Source organism: Cyprinodon tularosa, unplaced genomic scaffold (genome assembly GCF_016077235.1).
Source record: "Cyprinodon tularosa strain WSP-4 unplaced genomic scaffold, ASM1607723v1 ctg465, whole genome shotgun sequence".
In the NCBI taxonomy this organism is placed as follows: domain Eukaryota; kingdom Metazoa; phylum Chordata; class Actinopteri; order Cyprinodontiformes; family Cyprinodontidae; genus Cyprinodon; species Cyprinodon tularosa.
In genome coordinates, this window is record NW_024039191.1 from 536,389 (window position 1) to 555,314 (window position 18,926).

General features: G+C 39.7%; 1 protein-coding gene across 1 annotated transcript; it reads left to right on the plus strand.

The window, feature by feature from the left end:
- Window positions 1-8,491: 8,491 nt before the first annotated feature.
- Window positions 8,492-18,223, plus strand: ttll3 (tubulin tyrosine ligase-like family, member 3). Its single transcript, XM_038301327.1, has 12 exons — window positions 8,492-8,574; window positions 8,666-8,813; window positions 8,884-8,939; window positions 9,456-9,578; window positions 9,677-9,791; window positions 9,918-9,986; window positions 10,451-10,643; window positions 10,739-10,887; window positions 10,958-11,201; window positions 15,732-15,991; window positions 17,051-17,226; window positions 17,310-18,223. Exons 1-12 carry the CDS (start codon window positions 8,542-8,544, stop codon window positions 17,601-17,603), a joined length of 1,860 nt encoding a protein of 619 aa, XP_038157255.1. The 5' UTR covers window positions 8,492-8,541; the 3' UTR covers window positions 17,604-18,223.
- The last annotated feature ends 703 nt before the right edge of the window (window positions 18,224-18,926 follow it).

Consider the following 18,926-nt stretch of genomic DNA (forward strand, 5'->3'; position numbering starts at 1 on the left):
CCGACTGAGGGACTCCGATGTCGGCCAGCGTCTCTAAGCTGCTCCCTCGTCCCAGACGCGGTGGTGCAGTTAGGGACCGTCAACAAATCTTTGAACCAAGCACTCTTGAGAAACAAAAATCATTAAATCCTTTATCATATTACCAGCTAAGACAAAACTAATGTAAAACCATGCCAATAGGAAACACATGTAAGGCACATTTGCTTTTATGCAATTTTAAGACATTTTAAATTTTTAAGATATTTTTAAAGACAGAAGTTGGGACTTTTCTTCAATAGCTTCCAGGTCATGTGACCTACTTACTCAAATTCTTTGTGAAATAGTTTTACTACATTATCCTGATGAGACACACTCACTTTTATTCAATTTAAAGCCTTTGTTCATTTTTTAAAAATTTTTTATTACAAGAAAAATTAATATTTCTTCAATAGCTTCCAGGTCATGTGACCCATTGACTCCAATTTTTGTCAAAGTATTCTACTATTTTAACCTGGAATAAACTCATTTTTATTCCATTTCAAGCCTTTGTATATTTTGGGGCAGGCGGGGGGAAGCATACTGTCACCGGGTCGGGTTTGGTTCCTCCGTGCCCGGCAGGCCCAGCAGCCCCGCATAAAAAAAGTGTCCTCCTTTTCAGAAACCCAAATCAGGTCACCCTAATATAAGACTAATAGTGACCCTCACATTACTGCTGGCTATTTCACTGATGCTGTGAGGGACAATAATAGACTTCCAAAAAAGACACGAATGGATCATGGCACAGAAAAATAATCATTTTCCACCTCGTTAAAATAGGAACAAATTCACTTACCTGTGAGTCTTGAACTTTGCTTATTCCTCTCACAACTAACAACAAACCCTGTGGATTTGGTGACACTTCATCATTATTTTCCAAAATTAAAGGAGGGGAACCATATATTTCAGCTGCCTGAAATAATCAGTTGTCCTTCCTCATTAACAGCAAATCCTGTGGATTTGGTAATATTTACTCTTTAGTTGCCATAATTCAATTCAATTCAATTCAGTTTATTTATATAGCGCCAAATTCACAACACATGTCATCTCAAGGCACTTTACAGTTGGAGGGGAAAGGAGGGGAACCATTAACTTTAGCTGACTGAAATAATCAGTTCCCCTCCCGTAAAATGTGAAGAAATTCATTTACCTGCAAGGCTTAAACTGAGTTTATTCCTCTCACCACCAAAAACAAATCCTTTGTTTAAATTTGACCATTATTTGCTAAGTTATGAGAGGGTATCAATATATTTTAGCCACGTGACATGTTCCGTTCCCCCATAACTTGGGAAAAAATAAAGACACCCTGTGAAATTGTCTTTTTTTTTTTTCTATATAACATTTGAAACATTTATTATATGATATTTTGAAAACCAAAATGGTTAAAATAAATATGACTGCTTAATGACACTTGTATTTTCTGCTAAAATGTTTATCTAACAATTTACAAATATTCCAAAAAAAGTTAAAAACAAACCACTGGACTTTGTTTTCTAGAAAGCTTATTTTGAAATGAGATGATGGGAAGAGATGGGAAGCAAAACGTCTTCAAACTAGGAAAACAAAGCGTTTTGTAGATATACAAATAGATAACATTCGGTGCTTTTTTGTTATTGGTTTACTGCTGCATTTAATTTTGATTAATAAGTGTGCCCTGATGAATGTTACTCAAAGTTATAATGCAGGAATGACGCACAATGTTCTTGATTGCAGTTGTTATTGACGGGTCCACAGGATTGTGTGGTAAGCTGTGTTAGGGTTTTTTTTTACTTTTTCATCCTCAGAGACTGCAGCCCAGGCAAGCCTCCAGCTGGTTCCAATGGGACGCAATCAGGGAGCAGCATTTAAAGGAGTGGATTCCAAGTCGGTTCAAATTTAACATAGTGGTAACCTACCTGCTAGCTCACTTGAATCTGAACATTTTGCTAAAAGACTAAAGCTTACCTGGTTGTCCTCCTACTCTCTTAGCAGCTTTGCTGTCTCCAAGCCAGTTCTCCACTTAGTCCTCCTGGATCCATCCTGAACGCTCACCTGCCTGTCCACCCTCTGGAGCTCTCAAGCCATAACTCCATCTCTGCCAAACTCAGTCCCTGTGGGCTCACCAACCTTCTCCCCATCCACTCCTCTCTCCAAGGAACTGTAGGAAATCAGTATCATCTCTTTTAGCTCTCAGTTCCTCCTGCCAACGTTCTAACTGACCCATGCAGTTCCAGTCTCAGTTCTTTGGACTACCACGCCGGATCAAACCAGTTTCTCTGTAAAATCTCCAAAATAAACATCTTAAAACGCTTCCTGACTCGAATTGTGTCTGAACCAGAGTCTACTCTAGAATCATGTCAGTTATTCACGTGAATTACACTTGTACTCTATTTTAATTCAGTTTTCAATTCAATTCAGTATATTTCTATTGCGCCAAATTCACAACACAAGTCATCTCAAGGCACTTTACAGTTCAACCAGATTATCCAGTCAAATTGATTTAAAGTTTTCTATCTAAGGAAAACAAGTTGTTTGCATCGAATTATTGACTCTGCAGCAATCCCTCACACTAAGCATGCTTGTAGCGACAGTGGAGAGGAAAAACTCCCTTTTAACAGGAAGAAACCTCCAGCAGAAGCAGGCTCAGAGTGAGCGGCCATCTGCTGAGGCCGACTGGGGTTCAAAGAGACTTAAGCAGAAACACAAAAAGCAGCTGTAAAAGGCGGCCCCGTCCAGGAAACACACAGCCAGGCAGACAAGCTCCGAGCCAGCTCCCATGTCAGAGGATGAAGAGAGCACATCCAGTTAGTCACAGTCAGAGAAACAGGACCACACTGGAAAACAGGCCGATCTCCAGCATCCATAAACAAGGGTGTTGATGGAAGCAGCACAGCTGATATTTCTCTCCAGGATGGAGTCACAGCCAAACAGGAACAGACCAGATGAAGCTACTATGAGAAAAAGCAGAGAGAGCAGAACGTTAGAGATTGAACTAACAGATTCTGCAGAGTGGGAGAATAGAGATAGAATAAGCATTTCACCTGAATGATGAAATGGGGGTCCCTATGTCCTCCAGCAGTCTAAGCCTATAGCAGCCATTATTATAGAGATAGCTCAGGATAACCTGAGCCACTCTAACTATAAGCTTTATCAAAAAGGAAAGTTTTAAGCCTAGCCTTAAAAGTAGACAGGATGTCTGCCTCACGGACTAAAACTGTTAGTTGGTTCCACAGGAGAGGAGCCTGATAACTAAAAGATCTGCCTCCCATTCTACTTTTAGAAATTCTAGGAACCACTAGTAAACCTGCAGATTGAGAGTGAAGTGCTCTGTTAGGAACATAAGGAACAATCAGATCTCTGATATCAGATGGAGCTTGGCCATTTAAGGCTTTATATGTGAAAAGGAGGATTTTAAATTCTATTCTACTATTCTATTCTATTAACAGGAAGCCAATGAAGAGAAGCCAGAATAGGAGAGATATGATCTCTCTTTTTCATTTTCATCAGAACTCTGGCTGCAGCATTTTGGATCAGCTGAAGGCTTTTAACTACAGCTTGTGGACTTCCTGCATTACAATAGTCCAGCCTTGAAGTGACAAATGCATGGATTAGTTTCTCAACATCACCCCTGGACAGGAGATTTCTCATTTTTGCAATATTCCTCAGATGAAAGAAGGAAATTCTAGAAACCTCTTTGATATGGGATTTAAATGACAGGTCCTGATCGAAAATAACACCAAGATTTTTTACTTTATTATCTGAAATCAGTTTAATCCCATCCAAATGAAGTGACTGGCTAATCAGCTTCTTTTTCAAAGACTTTGGTCCAAAGACTATAACTTCTGTTTTGTCTGCATTCAGAAGCAGAAAGTTAAGAGTCATCCAGGTTTTTATGTCTTCAGACATGCCTGTAATCTATGTAATGGGTTAGCTTCATCTGAATTTATAGACAGATATAGCTGGGTATCATCAGCATAACAGTGGAAGTTAATCCCATGCTGTCTAATAATTCTACCGATTGGGAGGGGGGAGGATGCTGTACCGCTCCTATAGGAACAAGGAGCTCTGTGTGAAATTGTTTCCCAGGCAATCTTCAGCATCTAGAGGGGAAGCACAGCCCTCTGCAGGTGAAAATGAGGAGACCGCTCTAGAAGCTTCCCTGCCAAATGCTGAAACATCCCCAGCTGGCTCCTTCCGGCCTCCTCCAGCTTCCACACCTTCTCCAGCATCGTCTGTCGCTGCTAAACCTGCCGATGGCACCACTGCTGCTTCAACCACGTCAGCCTCTTCAACCCAGGGGGCTACCCACAGCATCGTCATCATCGTCCTCTTCCTCCCCTGAGCCAGGAGAAGCAGTGCTTCAGGAGCTGGAGGCAGTACTAGCAGCTCAACAACAACTGCTGCTTACCTTATCAAGGGTGCACTTTAAAAATGAAATTGTCTAGAGATCTGTTTTAACCAAAATTTATTTTTGTTTACACTTGTATATACAAAATGACTAAATAAATCTGTCTAAGTCTAAGACTAAAACTGGTAGCTGGTTCGACAGGAGCAGGGGTGGATTTAGAAAAATATTTACGGGGTGGCGAGAGGGGGGGCAGGAATTTTTGAGGGGTGGCAACATATGGCATTTTTTTTTACAATTAATTTAATCACAGTTATCACAGTTTGGTGTTTCATGTGAAACAGTTCCTATTGGTAATACATCGTACAATGTGATCTCACTTAATAGGAGATAGAAGAATGAAAACACTACTTCTAGAGGGGCATTATCACAGGTATTAAGGCAAGACACAGGTGCTGAGTCGCAGATGTGTGAGATTGACTGTCAGAGAGGCAGCTTTGCAGCATTTGCACAAGAAGAAACTATAGAAAGAAAAAGTTACCCATCAGAGATCTATGGACTGAGCTGGACTAAAGTGAGCATCACTACACAGTAGAAATAAATGGGTCAAGGCACCCAAACAAGGGACCAGACATCTATGTATTGTTTACTCTGAACACACATTTACCCCATTTGTTCCTCAGTAACTTGACATACAGCAGTTACAGCAACATGAAAGGGACATTTCATGCATGTAGATATGCTGTAGATAGAGCTGCTGTATCAACAAAAAGGCAGGTACTCTATGTTACATTAAAATCTCCACAAATCTGAAAAAAAAAGAAACATAAAAATACATTTTGCCTCCAGTCTGAAAAAGTACAAAACATTTTGTGAGTAGGTTCATACAGGTCATTTCTGGATAGTTTCATACTATATATACAAAAAAAAGAAACAACAACACTGCTTTGTATTAAGCAGGATTTACACCAGTATCACATTTTTAACTTTACTTTTAACACTTTTGGTTTTATTAAAGAAAATATCAGATTTTCTCAGGTGCCAAAACAAAATGTAACAGCTCTGTAAAGGCTCACCAAAGAGCATAACATAAAGTTGACATGACTATAACAGCTGAATGTGGCGATTTCCATGTTGCTCAGCAAAACGCTTCACACATTTATTTAGATCAAATGCCTTTGCGCGTTTTGATTTGAGTTCAACCAAACTGATAGTCTCTTTTCTGACGTCAGGCCTAACTAACATCATAGTTGGAGAAATAACGTTCTGCAACCTGATTTTTATCATCTCAAAATCAGCATTGCAGCTATGCTAGCAACATTGTGCTTTCATTATGATTTAATTTCTCGATAGATAGTTAATCAGTTTTACCTGTTCCATCCCGTGTCTCCTCTCCCCATGACCCCGGGCTCCCTCGCTTTGCTCCACTCGGTTTTCAAAACAAATCAGTCTCAGTCGCTCTTGCGTCATCTCGTGCTGCATTCACTGCAGTCCGACACTGGAAATTAGCGGTCGTAATTCTCAAATTATCCATAATTTATAAGCCTGGCCACCCCTACCACCAACTGGAGTGGCAGCAGGGGTGGCAAGGCTGTCATTTAGGGAGGCATTTGCCACCCTATGCCACCCCAGTAGGTCCGCCTATGGCGAGGAGGTGACCGGGCCATAGGCTGCTGTTGAATGGGATTGCTACTGATAGTGCACCGCCGGTATGGGGGGGTTTGAGCGGCTCCGACAGAAATAATATTGCAAGGCAGGATGGTAATCTGGATGAACTGACTGCACTGATGAAGTTTTCAGGTGGATTTTCCCACTTAAAAACATATTAAAACTACTTTAATTCCACTGATCACAGCAAATATAGCTGCAAGGCAAAGAAAAGATATAGCAGGGAGCCTGAAAACCTTAAACCACTGATCACTTGTATGCAAACCATTCCATGTAGCACAGCTGAGTGTGAAAGAGGGTTCAGCTTAATGAACAATATCTGTACAGATAAAAGATCTTCTCTGTTGTTGTCAAATATAAGTCATCTCATGAGGATCAGTATAAATGGGCCTCCTGTTAATCTTCTTGAACCTAGGAAGTTTGTGACAACATGGTTAAGAAACCACTACTCTGCAACAGAAACAAGAAGACAAGTGAAACATAAGGAGCCTCAAAACAAACATGTCTGGAACTTTTTATACATTTTGTACTGTTTTATAGATTCTACGTCTTTTCAATACAAAGCCAACTGTAGTACAGTTTGTTGTTCATTGATTCAAATGTAAGCAACAGAGGTATTAAGCAATGTCAAATATGCTTAAAAATAAAAAAAATTGTCAATTACATTGCACTTACTGACATTCTTATTTCTAAGAACAGTATACCCACTACAATAATGTAGACTACACCACTGAGTCGAACTGGGTCCTTTTTAAACATAAACTTAAAGACTTTTTATTGAGAGATCAGACATGTGAACATTAATAATCTAACTGACCTGATCTCATTTCTGTGATGTTTTAGTGTGTAATTTGTTCTGTTGTTTCTTGTGTACAGTCACTGTGTTTTGTGTAAAAGCCTAACTGGGGACAGGCATTGAGAATTAGCCTTAGCTAACATGTTGTAGTGTGTGACATGATTCATGAAACATACTTGTCCCTATCAAATAAATGAAAAAAAAAAATAATAATTAATTTCATAATTATCAATATCTAAAAATAATGTAATTATGTACTATCATTAATTAATTTGATAGGTATAAATAATCAATCATAAAAGTGTAAATTTTCAGGAATAATTTATGTACTTTGCATATGGGATGTTTATACTGAAATGTCGTACTCGTACTCGTCGTCTCCGGCTTTATCCGGAACCGGGTCGCGGGGGCAGCAGACTAAGCAGAGACTCCCAGACTTCCCTCTCTGCAGACACCTCCTCCAGCTCTGTTGGGGAAGCCCTAGGCGCTCCCAGGCCAGCCGAGAGACATAGTGGTATAAACATATGGAATGTTTATACTGAATATATATATATTAAATAGTGCTTCCAACCGCTGCTTTTTGAACAGTAAATGTCTGAATGTACTTTTTTTGATGATATGATATGGACAATATTAAAGCAGTTACAGAGCTTTGTGTGCTACAATACAGTACAATAGTGGTTCTTCTTTATGCTTTTTGAAAATATAACTTATTTGTCCAAAAATTTTCACGTTAATTTTTCCTTATCAGAAAGAATAAACTTGACCAAATGATTCTACATATAAACACCTCTATGATGTTCCTAGGCATCAACTGTGAAGGGGGTTGCCATAGTAACAGTAAACAAGTTTAAACACCGGCACAAGAAGTTCCTGCAGTTCAGTTCACCACAACTTTCAGGTTCAAGTTTCAAGAAATTCAGTTTCAAGAAACTTACAACTTTCACCACAACAAAAGAAAAGGTGAGATGCCCATGTCTAAAATGATGGTGTTTGATAACACAGAAACTCCTATTGCAATGGCTGCTGGGGTAAGTGACAGAAAATTACAGAAAATTAGGTGGTCTGTTTTAGTAAACAACAAGGAAAGTAGTGGTGATTTCATAGTGTATAAAAGAGGTGAACGTGTCTAATGAGCAGGCTGGTAGCTGTGTACATTTTGCTTCTCAGCTATAACATAAAGAAAGCGTCACACCTTTATATGGTGCTGAATGATATCTTTCAGGTGGAGCCGAGCCGTCTCCTACAAAGTAGTTTGACCCACTTAATGCTGTGATGCACATGGATATAGGGGCTTATAAACTACCCCAGCTGTCAGAGGCAGCTTAAAACTTATAAATATTTGTTAATGCAGTCAGAGACATGTGTTTTCTTTTAGTTGAGCACAACCTGCTGTCTGTTTCTATGCCAAAGGTGTAAGAGGGTGGACCTAACGCAATTTAAGAAGTAGTTTCCCTTGGGAATAAGGGTTGCTGTCAGTTGTATAGTATTGCCATTTCTAACCTAAATGATACAACTTTGATTTATACCTCTAACTAGTAAATTATAGATAAGAATTTCTGATCCAAATAATCTTGTGACATTTCTCGCATCTCTTTGAAAATAACCCTCGGTGTCCTCTAACCTGCTTTTGTACATCTGGACTTGGTCAAAAATGGTTTGTTTATATGATTGTGTGTCAGGAAAATTCCCTGAGGTCAGAGCTGAGTTACCTGAACTTAACACAGACAGACTGAAGATGGCCAGGATTTTGGTTGGCAAAGCCATTGAGGTGGGCTGCAATTTCTCTATGCTGTCTAATTAGGACCAAAACTCTGATTGCTCCCAGAGGGAAACAATGTCTTATGATTTTGCTGTGTCAGATGAAGAAGATATTCTCCATCCAAGGTCCATATCCTGTCATCAGGGCAGCTCTGAGGGCAAGGGGCTGGATTGAACGTTGCATGTATGGTTCTAAGCAACAGGCCCAGAAGCGTCACAGCAGTGGAACCAGCTCCTTGAAATATAACGGTAAGCTTAAAGCATCTGCTAGGGCCAACATTTTATAGATGATTTCTTGAATGTTAATTCTTCCTCATAGACACATTAGAGGATGCTGAGAAAGAACCAAATCCAGATCAACTGCACAGTCTCATGGTAACTGCAGCCTCAGTTTCTTTTGTGAACCATCATAGCAAAGCTCTTTGTATTTAAAGCTGCAGTCTGTAACATTGAGAAGAGAGCCGACTTCGACTGAAAATTTGAAGAAAAACAGGTTTCACGCCACTCCCCCACCCTCTCTGCTTCACTCATGCCTCACCTCCAAGCTCCACCCCTCTCACAGCATCTACCGCTACCATGCGACCAAAAGGGGGGGGGGCGGGATTCAGCGTGTGTGAGCTGTGATTGACACTCCATCAGACGCTCCTCTGGCTGTGATTGGTTGTTTTGACTCGTCCCGAATTATTCTTTCCAGATTGAAATACAGGCAGTAGGCGGCACCAATTGAAGCAGTTTTTTTCACAGGTTACATATCACATGTACTGCTGTCTGGGCATAGGGACAGTTTTAGCCAATATGACAAAAAAGTGATTTTTAAAATCTTACAGACTTCAGCTTTAAAGCCCAGTGGCCCTTCCCATCCCCTTTTATACCTGTTTATTATTATTTTAGTCTCGCCTTGTGAAGAATGAGATGGTTTATTTCTATTGGACCAGAGATGCAATCAACCCAAACAGCTTGCAGAAAAACCAAATCATCAATCATTTCGCTAATGCAGGCACTTTTACCACTAAAGTAAGTTTGCAATCGCTTCTCAGCTTTTATCAGAAAAAAGACATTTTTTACATGTACCCTTCTCATTCACCCCCTATCACCTTCCTGCACACTAACAGGTGGGGTTGTGTGTGAACTTAAGGAACCTTCACTGGTTTGACACAGCAGACCCAGGCACCTTCTTCCCTCGGTGTTACAGCCTTACAGAGGAGGATGAAAGGCAGGCCTTCATTGGTCAGATTTTTTCTTCTTTTTTTTCTTTGCATTCATCAACACATCAACAGTGCAAATCATTTTCTTTACACTGCATGGGGTCTAAAGTTGCGCATGGAGATTTCGTTCTCTCTTTGTCCTCTCTAGAGGACTTCAGGCGAACAGCTTGCACCAGTCTTCTGAGGTTAATTGTGGAGAGAGACCAGGATCTTCATAGTAGGATTATTTCTCACAAGTTTGCCTCCAGCATTTGCTTTTATTTCGTCACAAGATTTTGTGTATTTTCTGAGGGTTTTTATGCAAACCTACTTTGAAATGGAAAGTGAACAATTGGAGAATCACCTCACACCAGCTTTGGAAATCAAGACACTATTTCCCAATTTTTCTTTGCAAAGTAAATCAAGCTTAATCAGACTGGATGGAGAGCACTTTGTTAAGTGTAATCAATGATTTCGATTGGATTCAGGTCTGGATTATCACACGAATATGCTTTAATCTTAACCTGCTTTGAAAACCCTGCATCTTTATTTTCCTCAAAACTACGCACCACTTGTTGTTTTTTTTATCATGCATTCTCAGGAAGTAGTAAAATGAGAGTTTAAAAGGTTTGAGGGGTTATATTCACATTTCTTACACTTGCTCATCTGACTGAAGATGTCATTGTCCCTCTTCACAATCAGGGCAGAAGAAAGAGATCAACCACTGCTCTGAGCAATCGCTCCCTTCCCAAATGATTTACAGCGCCCTAAAAGTTTGCCATGAGTACCTGGAAAAGCTGGAGCACAAAGACATTGATAAAACTTTTAAAACACCACAGACGCTCACACAGGATCAGTGGGCAGAGTTTTTAAACAGTTATTATCTGGTTGCTCAGTGAGTACACATCAGTGGGCGTTTGAAAGGAAATATCTGTCCAGAGAAAGCGCCCATCAGGATCTTAACAACACTCTCTCTGCTTCCTTATTCAGTGATGGAGTACAGATTAAAGGAAGCAAACATCTGGTCAATTCTTGTAAGGCCATGCTGCAGCAACTGGAGAAGGTCAACCCACAGCTGGGCATCGATGGCAAACAAAACATCTGGATTATCAAACCTGTGGCAATGTCCAGGGGCCGAGGTAGGATGCTGACTGGACACTTGAAATACTATCTAAAACATTATATCTGATCAGTTTTTTTTTCTTTAAGGCATAAAATGTGTAAAACATCTTGATCAGATCCTCAGGCCAGTGGACAAGTATTCAGCAATTACCAGCCCCAGTAGGTGGGTGGTGCAGAAGTACATTGAGCAGCCCTTTCTGGTCCATGGTACCAAGTTTGATATTCGCCAATGGTTTCTGGTCACTGACTGGAACCCTCTGACTGTGTGGTTCTACAAAAAGTGCTATTTGCGCTTTTCCACCCAACCTTTCTCTTTAGACACACTGGACAGGTAAGATAGTATCTTCATCACTGGAGAAAATAAGATGTATTAGTGAAACACAGAGGAAGGAATGAGCTAGGGCTGCTACTAACGATTATTTTAAAAATCGACGAATCGGCCGATTATTTTTTCGATTAATCGACTAATCGGACAAAAAATATTTTTTATATTAACCTCTTTATTCCAAAATAAACATTTTAGACAGAACAAAGAAGCACACAAGTACAGGTTGCTCATTAACTGTACTGGTGCAATATGAAAAATAAATGTTTGTGTTAAAACTACGCAAACTTACATGAGAAATGTAGCTGTACATCCACAAAATATAGGGTACTTTGTTTCATAAAGCGCATAAAAAGACAGGCATTTTTGTTTTTAAAAGCCCCTAAGGGGATCAAACAATAGGCCCCCCCATTTCAACAAATTAGTTTTTTTAGACTAGAAGAGTTCTGCCTTTTAAGACAAGAAAGTATAGCAGTTAAAGTTGCTACTTGAGAAAATACTGAACCATAGAGATAAAAATAGCCCTGTGATTCAAATTATAAATTGTATTTGGAATAAAAATGAGAGAACTAAGGGTGCTAAAAAACACATCCTCCAAAGACAGATATTTACATTGGAATGTGGCAAATAATTAATTGACATATTACTGATCTTGCTGGATTTTATTCTGCTTTACTTCCATAAATTGCAGGATCTTCTTTACTTTATGTTTGCCAGAAGATTTAAACTTTAAAAGCCTTGCCATCATAATTTGCAAGTTAATTTATTTATAAAGTAAATATAAACGCTGCTTAAGCTAATTCAAATGAAATTAAAAGTAAAATAAGTAGCCAACCTTATCACTGTCTGTAACCTACTAACAAGGTAAGGAAAGCATCAGATGAGCTACCTGAGAAACTAACATTACGTTTCCCCACTTTAAAACCAAACAAACATGGTAGTTCCGTGTTATGTTAATTTGTTTTGACAAAAGTTGCATGTTACGACTTTTTTCACTTTACAAATTATTTTATTTTAATTATTGTGATCAATTAACGCCGTCAATCCCGGCGCATGCACGCTTCATTTGCAGTCTGGACGCTGAGGGTAAACATCCTGCGGCTCTGACTGCAGTGCTGAGAGGGACTCCTGCGGGAGAGGGAGAACGGGGTTGGGATGGGGGAGGCGCCCCACGGCAGAGTAGGAACGATAGATGCTTTCACGTAAGAGTCTCCAAAAGCCGCCAGTGACACCGTAAAAAGTCGCCAGATCTGTCGCTAGTCGCTTTTTTGAAAAATAGTCGCTGGAGGGGTCTGAAAAGTCCGTGAGTTGGCAACACTGCACCTGCGGCGCTCACTCGCTCTGCCGTATTTTTTTTTCTTCCCCCGTTTCAGTCAAGTGGATGTGATGAGGGCGGCGGATGACGCATTAATCGCGCGACACAACTAATCGATGATGAAATTCGTTGCCAACGCTTTTAAAAGTCGATTTTTATCGGTTTTATCAATTCGTTGTTGCAGCCCTAGAATGAGCCCTTTGCATATGATGTTTTGGAGAGAGATTTGGTTTTACATCTGTGCCTAACCTAAAAATGTTTCACCACAGGATATATAGAAATCTGTGTTTTCCATATCCTTCACTTCTGCAGCCAGTTTTTTATTTCATCTTGAGAAATACATACAAAAGTTTATGAAGGATAAACACAAAGTCCAAATTTTACCATTTTAAATAAATTGTGATCTGAAAGTTGTTTATTTGTATTTAGGACATCCTAAGTTATATTTTTGTGGGATACCTTTCACTGAAATAAAAAAATGCAAATTCCGTTGACTTATCTAGCAGCTTTGCACATATAGAGACTGACATTTTTGTCCATCTTTCTTTGAATAACTAGTCTGATGACCAGAGTATTCTTTGAAATTACTCCATTAATTCCGGTTTGAAAAACTGACAGTTAGATTTCCCTTTGTTTTCTATGAACAAAGGTATTTTTGTCTTCCCTTCTTCCATTTAGGCCAGATTTGTTAGAAGTAGAACTTTCTCTTCTCCTCTTGATTTTTCCACCTGAGATGTTGGTGTCTGCTGCTCCTTCACTGTTAACCTAGACCTTTTAGGAAAATGTACCACATGTTCATAACATATAATATCAGAGAAATACAAAGGATATGTGAATTCTTTACCAACCCCCTCACCCTGGTGACTATCAGGCATCACAGGAACACAGTGACGACTCAGCTTCTTAGTTAACACAAGACCTGGAAAATGTTGTGTTGAGTTCTAGTTCTAGCGATTGTACAGTTTTCCCTCTTTCTGTATGATTTATTCTATTATGCTTAATACATTGTTTTGATTTACACAAATTCTGAATTTTCTACACTACCATTCAAAAGTTTGGGGTCACATTGAAATGTCCTTATTTTTGAAGGAAAAGCACTATACTTTTCAAAGTAGATAACTTTAAACTAGTTTTAACTTCAAAGAAATACACTCTATACATTGCTAATGTGGTAAATGACTATTCTAGCTGCAAATGTCTGTTTTTTTGTGCAATATACATAGGTGTATAGAGGCCCATTTCCAGCAACTATCACTCCAGTGTTCTAATGGAACAATGTGTTTGCTCATTGGCTCAGAAGGATAATTGATGATTAGAAAACCCTTGTGCAATCATGTTCACACATCTGAAAACAGTTTAGCTCGTTACAGAAGCTACAAAACTGACCTTCCTTTGAGCAGATTGAGTTTCTGGAGCATCATATTTGTGGGGTCAGTTAAACGCTCAAAATGGCCAGAAAAAGAGAACTTTCACCTGAAACTCGACAGTCTATTCTTGTTCTTAGAAATGAAGGCTATTCCATGCGAGAAATTGCCAAGAAATTGAAGATTTCCTACAACGGTGTGTACTACTCCCTTCATAGGACAGCACAAACAGGCTCTAACAAGAGTAGAAAAAGAAGTGGGAGGCGGCGTTGCACAACTGAGCAAGAAGATAAGTACATTAGAGTCTCTAGTTTGAGAAGCAGACGCCTCACAGGTCCCCAACTGGCATCTTCATTAAATAGTACCCGCAAAACACCAGTGTCAACATCTACAGTGAATAGGCGGCTGCGGGATTCTGGGCTTCAGGGCAGAGTGGCAAAGAAAAAGCCATATCTGAGACTGGCCAATAAAAGAAAAAGATTAAGATGGGCAAAAGAACACAGACATTGGACAGAGGAAGACTGGAAAAAAGTGTTGTGAACGGATGAATCCAAGTTTGGATCACAAAGAAGAACGTTTGTGAGACACAAAAAACAAATGAAAAGATGCTGGAAGAATGCCTGACGCCATCTGTTAAGCATGGTGGAGGTAATGTGATGATCTGGGGTTGCTTTGGTGCTGGTAAGGTGGGAGATTTGTACAGGGTAAAAGGGATTCTCAATAAGGAAGGCTATCACTCCATTTTGCAACGCCATGCCATACCCAGTGGATAGCGCTTGATTAGAGCCAATTTCATCCTACAACAGGACAATGACCCTAAACACACCTCCAAATTGTGCAAGAACTATTTATAGCAGAAGCAGGCAGCTGGTATTCTATCGGTAATGGAGTGGCCAGCGCAGTCACCAGATCTGAACCCCATTGAGCTGTTGTGGGAGCAGCTTGACCGTATGGAACGCAAGAAGTGCCCATCCAACCAATCCAACTTGTGGGAGCTGCTTTCTGAAGTGTGGGGTGCAATTTCTCCAGATTACCCTAAACAAATTAACAGCTAGAATGCCAAAGGTGCTGCAAATGGAGGATTCTTTGACGAAAGAAAAGTTTGATGTAAAAAAAATCTTATTTCAAATGCAAATCATTATTTCTAACCTTGTCAATGTCTTGACTCAATTTTGTATTCATTTCACAACGTATGGTGGTGAATAAGTGTGATTTTTCAGGAAAACACAAAATTGTTTGGGTGACCCCAAACTTTTAAATGGTAGTGTACAATCTTATTACATCTGCACTGCTGTATTCTGCACCTGTGTTCCCGTCAGTCTAAACAAGGCAGGTGTAGAGGCGAACGAAGAAAAACATAATTTTCCCACAGTGTAGCGACAGGTCTCTATGATCCTTTGGGTACAGTGTCTTCACCTGCTAATTCTCAGGGAGCAAACCCATTTAGAATGGAGAGTTTGATGGTTTCACACAACCCAGCAGACTGAAAGGAAAAGTATTCAACCCTTTAACTGAATCCTTTCATGATAAGATAAATGGAGGAGTTCATATTGTCTTGGATTTAATATAGTCTAAATGAATATGCTCTGTCAGGATTACTGATCTATTGTCAGACTGAATAAAGTTGGGACTTTGTTGCGTATTTGTGCATCCTGTTGTATCCCCTAAACAACATCAGAGTTTTGACTCAATCTTGTTTTTGAGACGTTAGTTCTTTTAATCGAGTCTAAGAATAAAACTTTAAAAATGTACTGTTCACCCAACTTTATGAGTTTGCCCTTTTGGGTCATGTACAGCCTTTAATTTTATCTTGGCCCCCTTTTTATTATTTTTTGTTGCATTTTTTTTATTCTGCAGCTCGGTGCACTTATGCAATAACTCCATCCAGAGGCACTTGAGGCCCTCTCAACAACGGCATTGGAACATTCCAGCACACAACATGTGGTTGGATGACCAGCTTAAAGCCTTCCTGGCTGAGCAGGGGAAGGAAGCCCTCTGGGAGACTGTTGCTGTCCCAGGAATGAAGACAAGCATTATCCACGCATTACAGACAGTACAGGATCAGATAGGGTCACGCAAAAACACGTTTGAGCTGTATGGTGCTGATTTTATGTTAGGTATGATGCAAAGACTAACAAAAGCTGTAGCATTTCTGCTAAGATACATGTTGTTAGACCTAATTCTCCTGTAAATGACATACACCACTTAGTTTCTCTTGGTTTTATCCCAGCCACAACGTATGATAATATCAGTTAGGCATAACATCATGATCTCACAGGAACAGAAGTGATGGTTAGACATCACAACACTAAAGTTTCTTCCAAAATGGGGCATCAGTGCCGATGTCTATTAAAGTAGCAGTAACTCTGACTAAGACATCTTTAATTGTGGTATGTTATTAATACTCTTTATGTAGTTTTGTTGTCTGTTTTGGTAGCTATACTAACTTTAATCACACATGATAGTATCACTGCTGCCACCTTCTGGTTCAGAGAAGAACTGTCTTTTCGAGAGGTGGCGAATGGGCTACTATGTGCATAACTCCACTACTTCTTAAAACTCAGCCAGCTCCTTTGTTTCCTATTTTTCATCACTGTACAGATTAATTAATCCAGCGGTGTCTGGCATCAGTCTGGCCAGACACACCTGGATTAACTAGAGTACCAAGTAATTTCTATTTAATTTTTTACACTCTTTTTTACTATATACACTCTGTTTATATTGAATGTTGTATTTTTTATCTTTAATGGCATCTTGCTTTAACTCTGCCCTTTGTATTCTATATAAGCTACTGATATCAGAATTTTCCTGAAAGAGTAATACCAAAGGATAAATAAATGTTAGTCTAAGTCTGAGCTGGCAGAAGTTCAGGAGGTAGTGGAGTAGGGCATATACCCTATTACCCAAAAGGGAACAGCAAATGTCCTGGTACAGGTGGTCACAGAGTGCCAATGATTGGCTAGCGATGGCCATGCCACCACGACCACTAGATCCTCACCTGCGATTGGCCAAATCTATCAGATGAAAGCTGTTTTAACAGTAACTTAAATTTTAAGGCACATTGTCAATTATAGTCACTGATTGGTGTACATAGATAAGAGTTGTATTTGCATGAAAAACCTACACATTCAAGTTTCCACTCTAAACATAAACATTTTTGCTAATATGTTTCTCAGATCTTAGCCTGAACCCATGGTTAATAGAAATCAACACTAGCCCAACAATGGCGCCCTCAACCTCTGTGACTGCCCAGCTCTGTGCTGCTGTGCAGGAGGACACATTACGAGTGGTTCTGGACTGGAGAGTTGATTGTTCTGCAAACACAGGAGACTTTGAACTCATATATAGGCAGGTATGGATCAGGTCGAGCTATATGCTTAATCAGCTATGTTTGTGGTGTTCAAAGTTCTTTCACATGTAACTGTTCATCTCCAGGCAGCAGTAGATGTCCCTCAGTATTTGGGAGCCAACCTGATTGTTGAGGGCTTTGCTGTTAAAAACACTTGCCCTCTTCCTCTACTGAGGCCATCCAACCATTCAGCTTCAAAATCGGGGGGTCCAGGCAAAGTGAAGGAGTCTACAGTGGAGAAACTTCCCCCTTTGCCAAAAGTGGTCCTAAAGAGAGCAGAGAGCATGACCAAAAGCAGAAAAGCGATGATATGTCCCACTCTTCCTTCTGAATCAAGTGTGCACAAACCAGTTCATAACATCAAAGTTAAATGCAAATGAAAGTTTCTCCTACTGGTAGAGGCTCTCATGCTGGGCATTGGAAGAGATGTGCAGATGTATCTTATGTTCAACCACTGAGAGCAGAGAAACTGATTCAGGTTTTTTGCCTCAGGAGATGACTCTTCCCAAACAGCTCAGGAACGCAGTCGACCTCATAATTGCCAAGAAAATTTAAAAATAAAGGCATTTTATGCAAAGAACAAACACATCCTTCTTTGCAATTTTGCATGTTTTATGAATACCTTAATTTTTCTATGCTTCTTTTTGTGTTTTATTTACATGTTGAGAGTCCTGACTTAAATCTCTCCCACACTCTGGCTGAATCCGAATTCATGGCATGCGTCCTCCAAAGGCAAGATTCGTAGGCCGATTATGCCATAGTGCGGTGCCGAGGTCTAGTTGGTTTCCAAGACTCCTCGTTATGCGGCCAACAAATGCCCCCTCCTTTTTGCCCGATTTGAAGGACGGGTCCTGTGTATCCTATGTAGCCTTGGTTATCCCAGGATTCATTGCGAGACCAAGCAAGCCGGCTGCTCTGTGATCAGAAGAAAAAGGTACTTGGTGCTAAACAGTGGTGAATATTGGAAGTTCAATTTAATATAATACAAGTATGTGAATAGTTCCGTCTGAAATTAATGAAAATAGTTATTTTAATGGTTATTGAGTCAGATATGTGGTGGGAATGTTTGGTTTATCTAAAGTTTTTTATCTGTTACTGTGTTAATGGGTTTGGCTGTAATTTAAGGACAGATTCTAATATATCTGCAGTGTGGGGACTATAAATCCGATATGATTTTTATTTATTCTTTCAGTTTTGCATTCTGGGGCGTAAATCTTTTCCATTGTCATTACTTACCTACTTGTATCAATAAACATTCTGCATATAATTGATATATACAAGCACTAATATCCAAGTAAATTGATTATTTGGTAAGTTTTTATCAAAATTGTTATTTATCTATGATTTCACTGAAGACTCCTTGATGACTTGCAGAGACACATAATTTTCTCTTTACCCCTTGTAACACAGAATCTAGTACTGAAAAGAGCATTAATTCTGTTCTTATCATCTTTGATGTTAGTATAGGGATGTGTATAATTAACCACAAAAAAATAAAATGTTTTGAATATTCCACTTGAGAGTATTACTGCTGCCACCATCTTATTATAGGGGGGGTGGCTACAGGGGTGGCAAATGATTGGCTAAGGGTGGCCATGGCTACCCCTGGCCCCCCCATCTAGCTCCGTGTTTTGCAGGTACTATTTAATGAAGATGCCAGTTGGGGGCCTGTGAGGCTTCTGTTTCTCAAACTAGAGACTCTA

What these genes read in the sequence shown, in the direction of transcription:
- ttll3 (XM_038301327.1), top strand. Translation starts at nt 8,542, where the DNA reads ATGGCCAGGATTTTGGTTGGCAAAGCCATTGAG. An exon ending in ATCAACTGCACAGTCTCATG is followed by an intron (nt 8,940 to 9,455) that starts GTAACTGCAGCC and finishes TTATTATTTTAG; the next exon opens with TCTCGCCTTGTGAAGAATGA. An exon ending in TGGTGCTGATTTTATGTTAG is followed by an intron (nt 15,992 to 17,050) that starts GTATGATGCAAA and finishes TATGTTTCTCAG; the next exon opens with ATCTTAGCCTGAACCCATGG.